The sequence below is a fragment of the Pseudophryne corroboree genome, chromosome 5 (genome assembly GCF_028390025.1).
Source record: "Pseudophryne corroboree isolate aPseCor3 chromosome 5, aPseCor3.hap2, whole genome shotgun sequence".
In the NCBI taxonomy this organism is placed as follows: domain Eukaryota; kingdom Metazoa; phylum Chordata; class Amphibia; order Anura; family Myobatrachidae; genus Pseudophryne; species Pseudophryne corroboree.
This window is the reverse complement of record NC_086448.1, coordinates 180,493,997-180,514,131: the sequence shown is the minus strand read 5'-3', so window position 1 is coordinate 180,514,131 and position 20,135 is coordinate 180,493,997. Positions and strand designations below refer to the sequence as shown.

Below are 20,135 nucleotides of genomic sequence, written 5' to 3'. Positions count from 1 at the left end.
CAGTGTGGATGAATAGGATAGCTGAGCAGTAGAGAGGTGTGAGAGGGATAGCTAGGCAAAAGGGAGGTGTGAGAAGGATAGCTGGCATCAGGGGTGTGTGAGTAGCATAGCTGAGGAGTACGGAGGTGTGAGGATAGCTGGGCAGTAGGAAGGTGTAAGAAGGATAGCTGGGCAATAGGGAGGTGGGAAAAGGCTAGCTGGGCAAAAGGGGTGTATGAGAAGGATAGCTGGGTAACAGTGCAGTGTGAGTAGGATAGCTGGGCAGTATGGAGGTGTGAGAAGGCTAGCTGTGCAGCAGGGGTGTGTGAGAAGGATAGCTGGGTAGCAGTGCAGTGTGAGTAGGATAGCTGGGCAGTATAGAGGTGTGAGGATAGGTGGGCAGCAGTGCAGTTTCAGTAGGATAACTGGGCAGTAGTAGGGTGTAAGATAGGGTAGCTTAAAGTTAATTTTTTCCATAATTATACCAGAATTGGAGTCTGTGCACCAGCATCCCAAAAACAGTCTTAGGGATGCCCAAGTGTTCCTTTTTTGTGGGGAGGGCAGCTGAAGGGGTGATACATCCACCAGTCAAGAGCCTACAGCAGCCTGGACCCGAAAGTACCCTTCATTCACCCAAAGACACGCAGTAACTGCAGAAGAGAAAGCTGTGGAGAAGAACCAATGTATAGTACAAGAAGATTGGGATGTGAAAAGTAGCTATGGTCTCACGAACATGTCGTGCCAAGAGGGGCTGTTTGGCGTGACTGCAGCAAAGATGTAAAGGACACATCTGCATGTCAGGAAGAAAGTGCAGCTGTATAAATTGTTTGATTTTTTTCACAAAAACTTTGAGTAAATAGCCTAGTAACATAGTTGGTGCGGTTAAAAAAAGACCAGTAGTCCATCGAGTTCAACCTGAATTATATTATATTTCCTATTCTATTCTGGTTAAAGACAATATCCTCGGATATCTTTTTCCGTTAGAAATGTATGTAACCCATTTTTAAACGCATTGACTGAGGCCGCCATTACAACCTTCTCTGGCAGTGAATTCTATACTTGTATTGCCCTTAAGGGCCGTACTGATGGGGAGATTTCCCCCAGAGATATGTGCTGAGTGGTCTAGCACTGACCGCTCAGCACACATCTCTCCTCCCGCTCAACACAGCACGATGTGCTGAGCGAGGGGGGTACGGACACGGGGGGGCGCTCATTTCACCCAGCGGTGAAATGAGCGACCTGCTAAATTGTGCCTGCATTCAGGCCAATCTAGCACCAGCTACAGCGACGCGCGGGACCGCACATCGCTGTCGCCGGCACCCCTACACACGGAGCGATGTTCAGCTAATTTCTAAGCAATCTAGTCAGATTACTTAGAAATTAGCTGAACATCGCTTCGTGTGTACCCCCCTTTACAGTGAAGAACCCTTCCTGCAACGAGTACGAAATTACCTCTCCTCAAGCCTTAGTGGGTGACCACGCGTTTTGTGTAGAGATCTTTTAATAAACAACTCACCTGATAGCACCGCATATTGCACCTTTATATATTTGTAAATATTAATCAGTCATCTATTTTCTAGTGTAAACATATCCCACCTAGAAAGCCTCTCCTCATAGTCCAGTGTCTGCAACCCCTTAATCAATTTTGTAGCTGAACCTTTTCAAGTTCTAACATGTCTCTTTTATAGTATGGTGCCCGGAACTGTACACAATACTCTACATGCGGTCGTACCAATGATTTATACAGTGGCAGGATTACACTCTCATCCCTTGACTCAATTCCCCTTTTAATTCATGACACCATTGATACCCTCTCCTCATCATTTTGCAGTAACAAATGTATGAAGTGTCTGCTATTTTGGACTCATTGTAATGGTACTGTATGTCTGGCTTTCTGTTCAGGTAGGGCTTTTGCCATCTTTTCGTGGTTTAAAAAATATTTAAAATATGCATTTTATTTCTAGACCCATGATATGGTCCGTTATACCTTTAATACTGCACACATATCCACATATCTTCAGTGTCCCTAAGATAAATAACAAAATATATTGTGGGATATACTTATGATATTAACATGCAATTTATTATGTTTTTTAGTCTGAAATCAGGAAAGTAATATGTCTTTTTAAAGACTGTTTAATAGGTGATACTGAAAGAAAGAAATATCTGTCACACACAAAAAAAAACAATATCCAATTCAGTTGAATAAACTAAGAAATAAAAGAGCAATTGCTAGTCTAATGGCCACATCGAGAAAACCCGAAAATTTGTTCCACTCATGATGCGGTTATGGTGCCCTGCAACATGCGGAACAGTAATTCACAATGTGGGACTAATAGATACAATTTAGCAGACGCAATAGGATAGAATTGGCAAATCAAATGCAGCATCCTACTTACTGTACTAAGAATGAACCTGAGTGTACCGTTTCTCTTACAGTATTATACTTTTCTTTGAAATAAGTCAAATAAAAAAATCATTTTATCTGCAATTGTAAAGTTCCATAAACAATATTTCTTTAATTTACACGATTGTCATTTTGATTTTATTCCATTCTCAGGAAATCCAATTTCTTTTCAAACAAATAAATGCTTTCTTTGGGATCCAGGGAAAAAAAATCCTAATTAAAAATGATTTGCAATGTTACCAAATGACTTTTAGTTGTTTTTACTCATTTAATTTTATTATATAATTAAGAGTTTGTCTTCTTGAAAACATTAAACCTGACAATCTGATTGATTGCATGTTTCAGAATTCCAAAGGAAAAGCTCCGGGTTTGTTCTTTGCTCCAGCTTCTCGTCAAAAAGTTACTGAGACTCCTTCAAAGACGTTATCTAAGCCTTCAGCTGACAAGCCACCAAAAGAATCAGAAGCAGATCTGGAGAAAAAAACCTTACTGGCGGCATTAAAAGCTTACTTCTCTGAAAAGGCTGTATCGCACAATCCCAATAACTTAAATCCGAATGGGAGACCAAAAGTTTCTGCTGTGTTTTCTAATAAATACAAAACCCCCCAACTTAGTCAACTTGAAGGGGTTCTTCCTAAAGATGATAAAGAGGATAGTTATCCAGTGAAATCGTTTCTACAGAGACCAAGGGCTAGAGTCTTGTCAAGGCCAAACCTTGGAGCACTGATTTATAAATCCAGTTCTCACCAGGAAACCCCAAAGGACCCACTGAGTGTGGTAGATGGTAATACATATTTATTTTAAGACATTTGTTTTCCTTATTGTATACTAGGTAACACTTAATAGAATAGAAGCAACACCACTTTTACTGTATTTATTATATTTGCTTTCATTGACATTTATCTTCTTTATTTGGGAAGAATATTTTCAGATGAGTTGTGAAAGATACTGAAAACATAATATGAACCTGTTTCATTTTCTTAAATTTCAGTTGAATTGTTCCTTAGTTACAGTACTTGCATGCTTATTTTTCTTGGAATACAGTAAGTATACAAATATTGAAAGTTATAAAAGATTAGTGCTGGACTGTCCTATTTAAGGGGTATCCAATTAGCTGCGAAGAAACATCGGGAGCGAAAAACAGGCTTTTTTTTGCTATTTTCCCCCCTTTATTTCTCCAATATTTTTTCCGGACGATCCTATTAGTATCACACGAAAAAATATATTTTTCTCCCGAAAACACACAGGTTCAGTGAAACGTGTGTGTTTTCGCTGGCCACAGCAGGAATACTTTTGGGGATTTGGTTTTGCCTGCTTGAGGCAGGTGAAATAGAATTCCTGATAAGCTGCAGCCCCCGGGTTATCGTGGCTAATTGGATAGCCCCCGGCGAGACATTGCCCTTGGCTTATGCAGCTGCAAAGCACCGGGTCAGACCGTCCCTAGCTGTGCATGGGTTCACTACGGCTGGCCGGCGGTCGGGCTCCCGGCGACCAGCATACCGGCGCCGGGAGCCCGACCGCCGGCTTACCGACAGTGTGGCGAGCGCAAATGAGCCCCTTGCGGGCTCGCTGCGCTCGCCACGCTACGGGCAGGGTGGCGCGCTACGCGCGCCACACTATTTTATTCTCCATCTATGGGGGTCGTGGACCCCCACGAGAGAAAATAAGTGTCGGTATGCCGGCGGTCGGTATGCCGGCGGTCGGGCTCCCGGCGCCGGTATACTGAGCGCCGGGAGCCCGACCGCCGGCATACAGAAGACCACCCCTGTGCATAATGCAGCTGACAGATACTGGAACCAGGGCTGATGAAGTTGCATCTCATTTGTGCCACCACAGTACAAATAAGCAGACGAGCATGCCACCTAGCATTGTGGCTCTGCTGGTGCACAGAGCAGCTTGAGTACTAACCCCTAAACTCCGCATCTGTGGCCACACTTAGCCACACTTAGCTGAATGTCAGAGGATCAGAGTGAGCGAAGATAGAATGCACAGCATATCCTGCAGCCCAAAATGGCAGCATCATACCGGCCCAGGGGGCAGATGGCACCGTGCTGATCGAGCACTCCAAGTATTGTGCATTTGCTCCTTCCCTCGTCTGTGCCAGTTGCTTGGCTGCTTTGTCATGCAATGTATGGTCAGCTTTGCTCCAACCTGGCACACATCAAAAAAATCATTAAAGTCCAAGGTTGTTAATAATTATTTTTTATTAGCAGATACCGGTGAATATCTCAATGTTACAGGAATTTACTGGCCATTTGTCAGATGTTTGCATTTACTATTTTTTAATTACACTGTTCACTTAACCTGTCAAATTCCAATCACTCACAATATTTTACAACCACTTTTAAATGTTCACTTTGACCACAGTTTCCAGTGACATACATTATGCATTGCATATTCCAGTATAGAAATGCGTGTCTGTGTCTCCAATTACAGATACAGTAGTATTTAAAAGCACTTGGGCCTGATTCAGTGCCGTATGCTATGTCGATATTCATGCATTGGTTAATGTATTCTCTTCTGCACATGCGTTACTTGCACAGTTTTGTGTCGCAGATCAAATTTAGACGCATAGTGCATAACTGTAAGAGGCGTACTGGGCAGTGACTGGGAGGTAATGGGGTGACTAAAAAGACACATAGGTGTGTTGCATTTTCTTGAAGTGTTGCAGGCATGTCGCTGAAAGTGGTTGCATACAAAGACGCTGAACTGCTCACGTAGGGTGCCGTTCTCAAACGGAAGAAACTACATCTGCCATAGGGCTGGTTCAAGTTTAAATGGTGCAGCCGAAGGCGCATCTAAAGACGCACCAGACTGGTGTAGATCATTAGATCTACAAGCAAAAAGTCTACAGTCATTAGGTCAACCACTAATGATCGACATGGTCAACAGGGTCAAAAGGTAGACAGAATTAAAGGTCGAAGGGTCAAAAGGTCGACACATGAAAATGTTGACATAAAAAGGTTGACACAATATTTAAAAAAATGTTGTGTTGTTTTCGCCATCAAGCACGTTGAACCTCAATTTCTATACTGTGTCCCCTCGTTACTTCAGGCAAGGTGCCTCGCTCCGCTGTGTTCGGCAACGGTTACTATTCTCAATCATAGTCCACGGGGTTGGTAAAGTATGAAAAAGTAGATTAAAATGCTAAAAACCCTTTATAAAAAAAAGCTTATTTGACCATATGTGTGTTGACCATTTTAACCTGTTGACATTTTGTACCTGTCGACCATAAGCACTATCGACCTTTTACATGTTGACCCATTGACCATGTTGACTTTTTGACCATGTCGACCTTATGCATGTCGAACATTAGTGGTCAACCTAACGACTGTTGACCTTTTCATGGTCGACCTATAGTCCGGATACCACACCAGACAGTAATGCAACGCCTAATGACATTGGACATCTCAGTCCTTGCACAATCGGACACATGGATGTACATCAGGGAAGAGCTTTGTAGCGGCATTTCTAAACAGGATAACTTACTAGCATTGTATAAAGACTATTACATGGCATGCTGGTTATAATGCTGAGCAGTGATACTAGGCTGGGGTTCTAATGTATAAGTTAACAGTGTATAGATCAACAGTCAATAGGTTGACCCCATTTGGTTGACATGCATTAGGTCGACAGGTACACAATGTTGACATGGTCAAAAGGCCGACATGTCAATGGTCGGCACAAGTATTTTTAGATGTTTAAATTATTTTCCAACTTTTGCTTTATTTACTAACCACATGGACTACGTTTGTGAATAGTAACCTTGTCCAAAGCGTGGCGAGTGAAGCAAGCCCACCAGGGTACAGGTTTACTCTGATTGTGCTTACGTATAATTAAACATACCAAATGACACCCCAAAAAGAAAAAAAGTGTGTTGCCCTTTTTTGACCATTGTCATGTCGACCGTTTGGATCTGTCAACTTACCAACTGTTTACCTTTTACCTGTCGACCTTTTGACCTTGGGCACCTAATGCATGTCAACTATATGGGGTTGATCTAATGACTGTCTATCTAGACAGTGTAGATCCACTAGGCTGTGCAGGCTTAATGCACACCCAACAATGCAGTGTTGAATATTTGGTTTTGTCTTACATTAATCTTTATGTCTCCTACACAGAAACATTTATCCAGAATGTTGTGAAGGAGCTGGGCAAACATAAACTGAACATCGATAACCTCAGTCCAAAAGAACTTGACGAACTAGCAGATGTAATTGCTGATACTCTTCAGGTAGTTGATGGAGAAGAATTTGGTGCCAGGAAGACGAAGGTTGAAAGAGGAGAACAGGAACTAATAAAAGTGGGACCATATGAATCCCAAGTTCTGGAAGAGTTGGACAGAAATGTTAATCAAACTGTTCAAGGTATGACAAATGTCAGTATAATAGACAATGAGCCATATGTAATGTGATTCAATTCTGATTTTGATAATATGCACAATACTTTAGTTTTTAGGATGACCTAACCAAAGAAAGGATTAAGTAGCTTTCTCGGAAGATGTTGTCACTCCACTAAATACTTCTCGTATATTATTGGTGATAAATCTAGTTCTTCTCGAATGGAAATTTAATGTTTGCTTTAAAGTGTACAGAAACTGTCGTTCAGCAGTAAAAAATCAATCTAACATTAAATGGAGTAAATGTCCAACGGTAATGTGCCGTTACTAACAAAACCTTGTGGCTTATTCTCTGTATTGAAATTCCTTCTGTGCTTTCTAAAATATTATTTCAATTAAGTTTCGGCGTGGGCTGTCCTTTGCGTTGAAGCTCCTGTGACACTAACATCAGGAGATTGTTCAAAGCTGGCACACATCCTACCTTTGTTGTCACAGAGCATAGTCATAGTGAACATGTACATGCCAGTATCATGTTCTTGCCAATAAGTCCACGGTCTTAATAACGTATAATTCCGCAACAACTAACAATTCAGTTTTCAGTGGAGTATCATATTATTACTGTTTATGTATATGGTGCCACATATTACACAGTGCTGTACAGAGGGAATTTTTGTCATTCAGATAAGTCCATGTCCCATTGGAGTTTGCAGTCTAAGGTGCATATACAATTAGAATATGATTGCCAAAGGGTTTATGTGGGCATTATGTGCAGATGTAGCAGTATTTGCTGCTGGAAATTTGGTGAGTTATGATCAGAGATGTGCGGAAAAGATAGGCACTGCCTCACCTGCCATAGACTTTTTACTCCAGAGTTTTGACTATAAAAATGATTAGAATAATACAAAGAAGAAATTTCTAACATACAGTATTCTTTGTATTTTTCATATACTTTATACAGTCAGAACACTGGTGCAAATATTAGTATGACAGGAAAGGCTCTGCCTCACCTGCCTCACCCCACCGCACGTCACTATATATATATATATATATATATATATATTATATATATATAGATATATATATATAAAACAGGATTTACGTAGACTGGAGTACGATCCAAGATACGTTTATTTTCAAACACAAGCAGGTCTATCTGTCTTTATGTCTGTGTCTCTGTCTTTGTGTGCGGGTGTATGTATTTCAGGTGTGCTTTAAGGAAAAAAAAAGATATATACATTAGCAGCAGAAGCCATCCAAAACCATTAAGTATATAATTAATATTCTCTTTAGAGATGGTCACACATTGCTCTTTACACAGAATAAAAACAAAACACACTTTGTAGTCTGACGTTTGAAACCTGTGACCTATAATCAATACTTTCCAGATGGGAATTGCAAGAGACTAACCTTGAGAATGTGTCTTCCAGCACTAAATTTGCACACATTGTGATTCATATTAAGTAGAGAGAGTAAGTTATATTTGCATAATATCGATGTAGTGAGATGACAAACTGAAACATTTTGTATACTGGTAGATCATTGTCTTAGAGTCTTGGATGTAACTAATGGGTGCAGGGTGTGCAATCCAACGGGCCCACACAGCACACCCTGCATCCATTCACAATACTTACTGCTCTGTTGGCACCGCAGATATCATTGGGTAACATGGCATAAGTACCATGTGTCTGGAGATCTGTGCATGTGCACTATGGAAGACATGCGCTGGTGAGTTATGGGACTGGCCCGCACAGAGGCTGCACTCAGGCCTTCCACTCACTTGATGTGCACTAACTCGGAGTTAATATGCTGGCATTACTGATTCGATAGCATATGTTCTAAACTGTTCCATGTGTGTATTGTAATAACATTGTATATACTGTAGGCTTTCTGACTTCAACCAGGTAAGAGAAACATATTTTAATATAGGGAAAGCATTGTTTCAAATCCCACCACGGCCCCATCAGTGTAGAGTTTGTATGTTCTCCCTGTGTTTATGAGGGTTTTATCCAGGTCCTCTATCCCAGTGGTTCTCAAACTGTGTGCCGTGGCACAGCACTTGCAGGGGTGCCTTGGAATGGTGGTCCAGGACCAATTCAAATTATTTATGGCCAATGTAATAGGTGAAACGAGTTCTGATGGCTGCCAATCATAAAATATGTGGATAAACAGAGGCAAATATTGACCCTCAACACATAACTGTACCTAAAGATGACATACAGTATTAACACAATTTACTTACTTAGGGGCAAACACTCAGGGCTGCAGGCATAGTTCTCAGGACCAGCTGCTTCTCCCATGGGCAGCTTTACGTGGATTGCTCACATGTTAGTAACCCTAAGCATCTTTTTGTGTTAGTCCCTGAAGAAAAACTGCAAGTATTGTTTCCAAACAAATTTTGTGATCATTGTGTATAATATAAAATATACATCACAATATTAAATGGCAATACTAACTTTTTACAATTAGTTCTGCTGAGCAATAACAGCCATCCACATGAGCGAAACTGCAGACAAGCAATAATTAACCACAAAGCGCTATATAAATTGCTAATGTTTTGCTAATATTTTGTATTTGCTTGCATATCAACATTTATTCATAGAATTTCACATAATGTGTAAAAGACCTCTAACCATTATATGAAAGATAGCTCCGAGCAATGTTATTTCATTACTTTTCATTGCAGATCAAGGAATAAGCAGGAGACAACCGGAATATGAAACAAAGGTACAATGCTTTTTCATCTTTATGTGTTTATAATTGTGATTATTATAAGCAAAATGGGCTATATCTCTGAAAATCAATGTTTAATGTATGTGTCATCAGTGCAATTGAAATATAATCTAAATGGATCTAATTTACAATTTTGAAAATACATTGGTTTTTCACTGGTGTTAAATATGATCTTTTTTTAAAAATATAATTAATTGTAAATCTCTAACATATTACTTAGCACTGTACGGTTTGAGGGGATCGCTATACTGTACAAATGAATGACAGACAATGACATGTAACAGAAGTTAGAGATGGGATATTCCAAAGGAGTCAGTAACCATCTCTTGGCAGTTGGTAATTCTAGGTTTAGTTGCTTTCCTGGTGCCAGGCAGTTGGCAACCTCATTGCTTGGTTGTTTTTGCTACAGTACCTTGAAAGGAGAAAACAATCCAGAAATTCTCCATCAGGATCCAAATGCAAACAGTGTACTTTCTGGCACAGATTCCCCCAAATGAATAGTCAGTACTACTTCTTCAAAATAAATAGCTTATTGAAGATTTGTAGTATGGCATCAATACAAAGGTGTCTTGATCATCTGGTACATATATGATAAACTGCATAAATCATGTTACGCGTTTCGTGGGACTGCTGCCCACTTCTTTAGACAGTTTATGTCTATTTTTTTTCTGACAATCCTATTGCTGGAATCAGAATAAACACATGTTTTATCCTTACAGAGTGCCAGCATCTAGGTTGTTTTGTGCTGTGGATTTTTAGCAGAAAAAGGATTCTCTGAAAAAATAGGCATAAATTGCCTGAAGAAGTGGGCAGCAGCACCATGAAATGCGTAACAAAGTTTACGCAGGTTATCACAAGCTGTACCAGATGAATATGACACGTTTGTATGCCATACTACAAATCTTCAATATTCTATTTATTTCAAAGAAGTATGGATCATTCAGTTGGGGGAACCTGTGCCACAAAGGATATTGCTTACAGTTGGCAAATCTTGGCTCCAGGCAGTTGACAAACTCAGGCACAGTGTTAGTTCCTGGATCCAGGGAGTTACAGGTATAGCACCAGCTTCTTGCACCAGGTAGCTGGTAGATACAAGTACAGTACAGTACAGCACCAGTTTCTGGATCCTGGCAGTTAATAATTACAAGTACAGCACTACTGTAGTTCCTACGTCCAGGCAGTATGCAGCATGAAATGGATCTGGACCACGTGTGCAAATTATAATTTACTTTGTTGATGTTTTTGTGGTAATAGGAGAAAGAGACAGGCACAAAGAAAGAGAACCTTCCAACCTTTACTGAAAACTCAATGTCACACGAGTTTATATCGGAACCCTTTGACAGAGAATTGAAAAGGTTTGAGAACTTTCATTATACCTCAGATGACGATGATGACGACGATGACAACAAAGTTGGAATTGAGAATGTAAAGAGCGAGACCTATACCAGAGAGCTGGTGGCTCAGAAGAAGTCAGCCGAGACTGACGCCGATTCCAATAAAGACATAGAGCTTCAGCACTGGGTACAGGAAAGTTTTGCACAGGGTGATAGATCTTTCCAAACTGAACCAAAGAAAATGGGGCAAGATGTACAGTTACAAGTGAAGTCTTCCAACAGTGACACCTACGGCTACATTGTGACACAGAAAAGGTAAGTGTTATTATATTGAGTGTTTCATGTTATTTAAATGCGGTAAGTGAAAAGACAGCATACAACAGAAGAGAGCAATCATCACAGTATTAATTGGGAGATATTGTGCATCTCCCTAGTGGAACCCTTGCACTGGTCACACACTCTATACACTTACATACAACACGGAAAGACTATTTGGAAATGAGTATACTGCTTACACCTGTGTTTCCTCAGCGTCTTCATATATCATACTACACGACAAAATGTTCATTAAAAAGAACATATATTCTAGCTAAAATGTTTTCTTTCTATGCTTTTGTTTCAAAAGTGAATTTCTAGCCAGCCCCACATAAAGCTATGTTCAAAGTTTATTATTCACTAGACATACTGATCACACCCATGAGACATAGGATTGAAATCCATTATTATTGTCTGTGGTGCTGAAATGTCCGCTACTCTCTGCCAAGCTTCCCTGGGTTAAATGAAATGAACCACTTTTCCATTCAGTCAGAGGTAAGGATTTCTATCACGAATGTATCTCCAGATTTAATGTTTAAATTGACCTCACAACACTGGGAAGGGGTACAGCAATTTATCCAGGTAATCTTAACACAGTTTCCCAGCTTCTTGCCTAAAATAATGTAACGACTCTTCATCTTCAGCTGGTAAAATAATCAGGGGAGTAAGTCTGGGATTCATAAGGGTGATTTGCCAGTTTGAGTTATTTTAGTGCTTTCTGAACCCTTGAAATAGATGGCTCTTGATTCCACCATTGACTGAGTCAAATTGATTCTTGCCCTCTGGACTCTACAGATTTCAATAATGTATACAGACACAGCATATATGTCACAAGAAGAATAAAATGTGACTGGCTGCCTTTTAACTTATTTCTATGAAGAAGAGACAATGGATGTTAACAATATGATACAGCTGTATTATCACAATCTTAGTAGGTGAAGGAATAATGTTCCTGGGGAAAGTGTTTTGTTTCCTAAAAATTGCAGCAAGGAAAGGAGATGGCGCCTACATTTTTTTAATTTTTTTCCTGAACTGATCACTAGAAATATGGCACTAGCATCGTATTTCCATTGATTTTGACTTTCTACTGCGGATTTCTCTTGCACATTACCTAGAGTCTTTGTGCTTTTCTGCATACTTACTGCAGGGTACATTGCATTCTAGGCTCTGGGAAATCATAAATCACCCCACATGCAATTCTGAGCCATCTTTCCACTTGCTTTCATACAATGAATGGCTGTCACCACTCTGATTGGTGGATAGCTAAAACCATCTCCCAATCAGCATGATAACAGCAATTCACTGTATGGCTGCAGACTGGAACGCGGGCAGATAATGCTCTGATTGTGTGTAATTCAGAGTGGTCAGGTAGCATTCTCTACCTGTCTTCCAAGAAGCACCGGAGGCACCAGCACCCCTCTCCCCCTCCCCCCTGCTTGAAGGCGCCTTGAATCGTAGGATACTGTGTAGCTGCCCAGTGTGCCCAAATTTAAGATAGCCCTGGCTTAACGGTGCCATTTTTTTTCCAAAGTGAAGGGGCCCATGGACATCTGTGCACAGGTACCCTCCAGTCTTAAAATACCACTAAAGTAGCAATATTAGTAAGTTAGAAAATAGTTCTCTTTAGGAGCTCCGGCAATGGTATTACAACAGTTGGATCAACATTGCGAACCCCATAAACAGAAGCTTTACCTTTCGGGTACTGCATTTGCAATTGTAAAGTCAGGGACTGCAGCAGATATCTCATATATCTTTTATAGATACTACTGCAAAAATGCAGGTATACTCCATAAACATATTCTGAGAATTTCCCAGATTTTAACTTCCATGACTTTCTTACAAGATGGAAAAGATGTGTATGATTGCATTGTTGATGCCCAATTCATGCAAACTGCAAAGAGAGACCTGGACACGAGCCGTCTGACTCAGAATCAGCTGGAGATGTGTATATTCACTTCTGCTTATTCACTGTACACTAAAACTTGCTATTTGCATTTGTGAAAAGGTAAGAACCCAGCTCAGACAAACCCCATACTGTTATAGATTACCCTCAGAATACAGCTGCACTTTCAGTTCAGTTCACAATAAATGTGTTCTGTCCAATAAATGTCCAATAAATTTGTTCTGTCAATAGAAGCAAGTTCATGCTAAGCTTTTGACACAGTCGTCCCCGTTCAGATGTGGTTTAAGTTGTATCGATGCTGCTTACATAGAAGCAGCAGCGATAGCTCTAATACGGAACTACAGCAGGAGATATCATGCCTCCTACATGCATTAGTTATCCAAGCAGCTATCACTATTGGATCATCTCCGACACCGTGGACCAGATGCGTGACCCATGGAGTCTCGTAAGCCATCCGCTAGCATTTGCTACATAGAGGAGAGGAAACCTCTGTCCTATGGTCGAGATCCTGGGCTCTTCCCTCTCCCACAACACCAGCGACACGCCTCCATTTTAAGAAACAAAGGCCATTGTCGCAAACAGCATCAGTCTGTCAATCGCTGAACATTGCTTCTTTGCGGCATTCGCTGCAGATCCTTTGCGATTTGAATGAGGGCCCGTATGCAGAGTCACCGGATTTTATTTCCTAGAATTCTGAATAAGCATTTTTATAATTCTCTCACACTGAAGCCCTGGCTCCGACCCGAGACTGACCCGGAATACTAAACATGGGTCAAAGCCGGAGTTTCAGCTATACTTACCACTTTAACACTGCCGCCGGGACACAGGTCATTATCGCTCACACAGGAGGCTAGGGGATGATGTCATCTCCAAGCACTCCTGAGCCAGCCAATTAGCAGCCTTTTAGGCATGACCTGGGTCAGTCTTTCACACTGCAGCTGACCCGGATCAGATCTGGGATAACCCAGGCTGCGACCCTTGTTGGCTTGCTCTGGCAATAACCTAGGTTGTCGGCTCTGTGTGAAAGGAGTATTAGTCTGCAGTACCAAAGACTAGGTCTGTTCTGGAAAATCTGGAACTCATAGGGACTTATTTAAAAGTCACTAGCTGAATACCTGTCCTTCGCTAGGGAATTTCAAGTATTTCCGTGTGTGTAACTTTAATTTTGATGGACTTCCTTGTAAACTCCATTTTTAGTCTTTCCTTCAGGCTGGAGAATGGCCAGGCTGCTCCTCCATGAAACCGCCCGAGAACACACCAAAACAATACATGAATTTTATTGTACGGGATTCTGTGTCTTTATTCTAGACAACGGGATATACCTAAAGTTATCTGGTTAGTTTATTACAGAAGATCAGCAATTAGACTTACAGCAGGACATGCTACGCCCGCTGTTGACAATCTTTGTCAGGCTGCACCTCCGGGCGGGCCTTCCCCGGATTGATGCTGTCAAAAGGCTGGCGCTGAAGAGAATAATCCGCCTCATTTTCTGCCCCGTCCTGCCTCTGATGCTGCCCTACTCAGTGCTGTAAATGCTGGGAAAACAGGCAAGCTCCGTCTACTGTATGTTAAATATGTTAGGTTTGCAGGGATAGGCTGACTCTATTCCAAAGGGCCATAGGTCTCCTTACTTAGCTTCTTGCTCTCCGTAGGGCTCCTCCTTTTGAGGTAAAAAGGTAAAGATTTTCGCATAACACTTAAGGTCTCTGGGAGAGCTGTCGGTACCCTTTACTCAGCAGATAAGCAGTTGCTGACTATCTAGCTTTCCATTAATGCATTTAAATTAACAGTCAAAATATTTATCTCTCCATTCCTCCTATTGCTCTCTGGGAGGTTCGGCAATGTTTAGTTCAAGTGACAGGTTAACCTCTGATAATTGAGACACTATCCTCTCCTGACTGGAAATAGGTTGGTTTAGTACTTACTGTATATCTGGGGGGGGGGGGGGGGGGGGGGATATATATATATATATATATATATATATATATACAGGTTGAGTATCCCATATCCAAATATTCCGAAATACGGAATATTCCGGAATACGGACTTTTCTGAGTGAGAGTGAGATAGTGAAACCTTTGTTTTTTGATGGCTCAATGTACACAAGCTTTGTTTAATACACAAAGTTATTTAAAATATTGTATTAAATGACCTTCAGGCTGTGCGTATAAGGTGTATATGAAACATAAATGAATTGTGTGAATGTAGACACACTTTGTTTAATGAACAAAGTTATAAAAAATATTGGCTAAAATCACCTTCAGGCTGTGTGTATAAGGTGTATATGTAACATAAATGCATTCTGTGCTTAGATTTAGGTCCCATCAACATGATATCTCATTATGGTATGCAATTATTCCAAAATACGGAAAAATCCCATATCCAAAATACCTCTGGTCCCAAGCATTTTGGATAAGGGATACTCAACCTGTATATATATATATATATATATATATATACACTGTATATATATACACTGTATATATATATATATATATATATATACACTGCTCAAAAAATAAAGGGAACACTAACATAACACATCCTAGATCCGAATGAATGAAATATTCTTATTAAATACTTTGTTCTTTACATAGTTTTGAATGTGCTGACAACAAAATCACACAAAAATTATCAATGGAAATCAAATTTATTAACCCATGGAGGTCTGGATTTGGAGTCACACTCAAAATTAAAGTGGAAAAACACACTACAGGCTGATCCAGCTTTGATGTAATGTCCTTAAAACAAGTCAAAACGAGGCTCAGTAGTGTGTGTGGCCTCCACGTGCCTTTATGACCTCCCTACAACGCCTGGGCATGCTCCTGATGAGGTGGCAGATGGTCTCCTGAGGGATCTCCTCCCTGACCTGTACTAAAGCATCCGCCAACTCCTGGACAGTCTGTGGTGCAACGTGGTGTTGGTGAATGGAGCGAGACATGATGTCCCAGATGTGCTCAACTGGATTCAGGTCTGGGGAACGGGCAGGCCAGTCCATAGCATCAATGCCTTCGTCTTGCAGGAACAGCTGACACACTCCAGCCACATGAGGTCTAGCATTGTCTTGCATTAGGAGGAACCCAGGGCCAACCGCACCAGCATATGGTCTCACAAGGGGTCTGAGGATCTCATCTCGGTACCTAATGGCAGTCAGGCTACCTCTGACGAGCACATGGAGGGCTGTGCAGCCCCCCAAAGAAATGCCACCCCACACCATTACTGACCCACTGCCAAACCGGTCATGCTGGAAGATGTTGCAGGCAGCAGAACGTTCTCCTTGGCGTTTCCAGACTCTGTCACGTCTGTCACATGTGCTTAGTGAGAACCTGTTTTCATCTGTGAAGAGCACAGGGCGCCAGTGGCGAATTTGCCAATCTTGGTATTCTCTGGCAAATGTCCTGCACGGTGTTGGCCCTCCTACGGCCTCCTCCACGTCTCCTGATGTACTGGCCTGTCTCCTGGTAGCGCCTCCATGCTCTGGACACTACGCTGACAGACACAGCAAACCTTCTTGCTACATCTCGCATTGATGTGCCATCCTGGATGAGCTGCACTACCTGAGCCACTTGTGTGGGTTGTAGACTCAGTCTCATGCTACCACTAGAGTGAAAGCACTGCCAGCTTTCAAAAGTGACCAAAACATCAGCCAGAAAGCATAGGAGCTGAGAAGTGGTCTGTGGTCACCACCTGCAGAACAACTCCTTTATTGGGGGTGTCTTGCTAATTGCCTATAATTTCCACCTGTTGTCTATTCCATTTGCACAACAGCATGTGAAATTGATTGTCAATCAGTGTTGCTTCCTAAGTGGACAGTTTGATTTCACAGAAGTGTGATTGACTTGGAGTTACGTTGTTGTTTAAGTGTTCCCTTTATTTTTTTTGAGCAGTATATATATATATATATATATTTATATATATATAGGGTGCCCGGACGCTGGCAACCTGAAGACCACCCATATATATAAAAGGCAAATACCACTGACTCATCACAAATTCTCCTGAACCATAAGGCTGCATTTCCTTGCCATTGGCATTTGCAGAGCAGTCCATTATACAAATAGGGGAGTTATACCCAGTGATGTCTGACAGTGTTTAGGGGTGGCAGTTGATGTGGCTCCCCTATTTGAATAATGGACTGCTCTGCAACTGCATCTGGCAAGGAAGTCCAGGAACAGAGCATTGTGTCCTCCCCCTCCGCGACTTGGTATTGCCGACACCATGCATTCTTTACAGCCCCGGCTGGGTGTGCTGTCTTAACTTTCTTCTGTGAGGGGGGAATTATCTCACCCCTTTTAACTCCTTTGTGGGTGCAATTTTGAAAAATCCCTTCTTAGTGAGTGCCTATGTCAAAAAAGCAAGCTACTGTCCAAATTTCAAGTTCCTAATCCTTATGGTTCAGGATATTTTGTGATGAGTCAGTGGTATTTGCCTTTTACATATATAGATAAACAGGGCATCTTCTCATTTGTTTTCAAAACAGCTGTATTCAACTTCCCCCATATTTTGGCTAATTTAACATTTTCCTGCGCCAATTATTTTCTCACAAAATTCATATTAAATAAAACAAACCTTGTAAAAACTATAAAAATGAGAATTGAAGACTTCCATTCCCAGCACTGATTAGATAGGAAGCAAGGTCCCGGGGGCTCTGCTGCCGCCTTTAACCTTACTAATTGCCGGATCCCGGCATCCAGACACCGGATTGCTGACTTCCCTGCATCCTATGTAGAGATTCCCCTCTTCCTCTATGCCCTTCACAGAAGTCCTAGGCATAGCAACAGCGCAAATCCAAAATGGCCATGCAGCAGACACGTTGACGGATTTCGGAGAGGCATCTAAGGAGACTGACTCCCTAGAGCCTTCCCTGTAAACCCTGGAGCAGGTACCAATAACACCTGAAGACCCCCCTATAACCTACTCTGTACTAGTGCAGGCCATTAAGGACACTATGGAGCCCCTTCTGCAGGAGCAAGCTATCCTATTTGTTCAGGCTATTCCTCATGTTAGATCCCTGGTGAAGTAGTTAGAGAAAGACCTGGAAGTCCTGAACAATATAGTTGGGGCAAATTTTCAGGATATCAGGAAGATTCTATCCCTCGCCTCACACCTCCAGAAGGATACTTAGCAAATTTGAAACAAACTTGACTTGAAAATCACTCACGGCAAAACAATTTGCATTTAGAGGGTTTGCTGGAAACTGTTAATGGTCCTGCTCCTTACCAGTTTCTGAAGATTACTCTGCCAGAGCTCCTGGATTTATCACTGAAAGGGCCCATCGGACAGGTCAACTTCATGATCAAAGTAAGCAACGCCCTCGTGTGGTGATATTCCGCTGTTTGAATTATGTGCATAAAGAGGCTATCTGGTCTGCTGCTCAATGCAATAGGGAGCTATTGCAGAATGATTCCATGCTACTAATATTTCAGGACTACTCTGCTGAAGTAACCAAAGACTGGAAGGAATTTTCTCCCACTCGTTCCTGTCTTATTAAAGAGGAACAAAAATTTGCCTTGTTATACCCAGCTAGATTGTGGTTATTCAAAAGTTCCTCCACAGTGGAGTTCACTACAGTCGCAGATGTGGAGGCCTATCTATGGGAGGCCCAAGAGTCTGGTTCTCTAGTAGTTCTAGCTTCATCTCCTCTCATTCCCTGATACACCTGGTGGGACTTTCTGACTCCACAGTCTCCTTTACACCATTTTCAGAACTATAAGGTTTGGTCAGCAATTTGGGTTTCCACAGCTGATAGTCTCTACAGTACAGCAGTGATGTGCAGTGAGGTAAATGGATCAGGAGGCTCTGGTAATGCCAGAGCCAGATTTACACACAACATATGATCCCAAGGGTTCATGTGGGCATTATACACAGGTGTAGCAGTATGAGTGAGTTTTGATAAGAGATAAAGATAAGGCAGAGATAAAGATAGGCAGGGGAGGCACTGCTTCACCGGTCATAGACTTTTTACTTTAAAATGATTAGAATAATGCAAAGAAGATATTTCTAATATAGGGGCCAATTCAGTAAGGTTAGCAAATTCTGCTAATCAGCAGAATTTGCTAACCATTAGCACTTATGCTGGGGGCCGCCCAGCGCTGGGCAAGGCCGCCCAGCATGCTGACCGGCGCCTCCCCCCCTGCTTCAAGCAGAAATTGTGAACAGCATGCAATTTCTGCTTGTTAGCAGAAATTAAGGATGACTCCTGTCGGCGCAGCTTAGCTGCGGCCGCAGGAGTCCCGGCGCCATTTTTGTTGTCACAGCTGCTGCGTGTAATGACACGCAGCTGCTGCGGCCGCACCCCCGACACGCCCCCGTTCGCGTGTACCAGCCCACCATTTGGGTTGGCACGCCCCCGCAATGCTCTGTTTCCACCCAGAAAACGTAGCGTTGGCGATCGTAATTTCTGCGCCCCCCCGCAGAAATTGCGGGCACATGCGCAGTAGGGCCTGCTGCGCATGCGCCTGCGGCCCCTCAGCAAAAATTCCGTACGAATCGCTACTTGCGATTCATACTGAATTTGCCCCATAATCTTTGTATTTTTCATATACTTTATAAAGTCAAAATTCTGGCATATACGTTAGTATGGCAGGAAAGGCTCTGCCTCACCTGCCTCACCCCACCGCACATCACTGCAATACATGTATGCTTATTTTCATACTTTGCTGCTTAACTCTATATCTGTTATCATGTTGTTCTACCTTTTCATATTCTCATTTTATATGCATAGTGTCTTTTTTGTCTTATATCAAGGGGTTGTCAGTGTTTATACCCCTTTTCCACCAGCCAGCATACAACACGGGTTATTGCACATGAATGCACATAACCCGTGTTGCTGGCTGGTGTAAAAGGGCCCAGTTGGAATAATCCGGGTTGATTGACCCGGTATTCCAACTCGGGTAGCTTGCAGGGTTGAACACAGGTTCAGTGGTTGGCTAGGAGCTCCTAGCGCACTACCGTTATCATTGTCTATATTTCTGAATATCTTCTCCGGACGTTGTATTTTACTTTCCTCAAGTATTCCTGCTAATAGATTTGTGTCCTCTGGCATGGTATGCTCTATGATTTTTTTCTTTTCTTTTCCTCTTTCATGCTTTATGTACATGTTTTATTCTTTTTGGTAATTGTTCCTTG

General features: G+C 41.8%; 1 protein-coding gene across 3 annotated transcripts in view; it reads left to right on the top strand.

Annotated features, from left to right (window-relative positions):
- PTPRN2 (protein tyrosine phosphatase receptor type N2) overlaps positions 1–20,135 on the top strand; it is a 1,612,706-nt gene that overhangs the window by 612,391 nt on the left and 980,180 nt on the right. For all 3 annotated transcript variants that reach the window (XM_063921907.1, XM_063921908.1, XM_063921909.1), the window contains 4 exons: positions 2,732–3,170; positions 6,508–6,753; positions 9,409–9,449; positions 10,710–11,104. In XM_063921907.1, the coding sequence (XP_063777977.1) occupies positions 2,732–3,170; positions 6,508–6,753; positions 9,409–9,449; positions 10,710–11,104 (1,121 nt within the window). The remainder of the gene's footprint in view (positions 1–2,731; positions 3,171–6,507; positions 6,754–9,408; positions 9,450–10,709; positions 11,105–20,135) is intronic.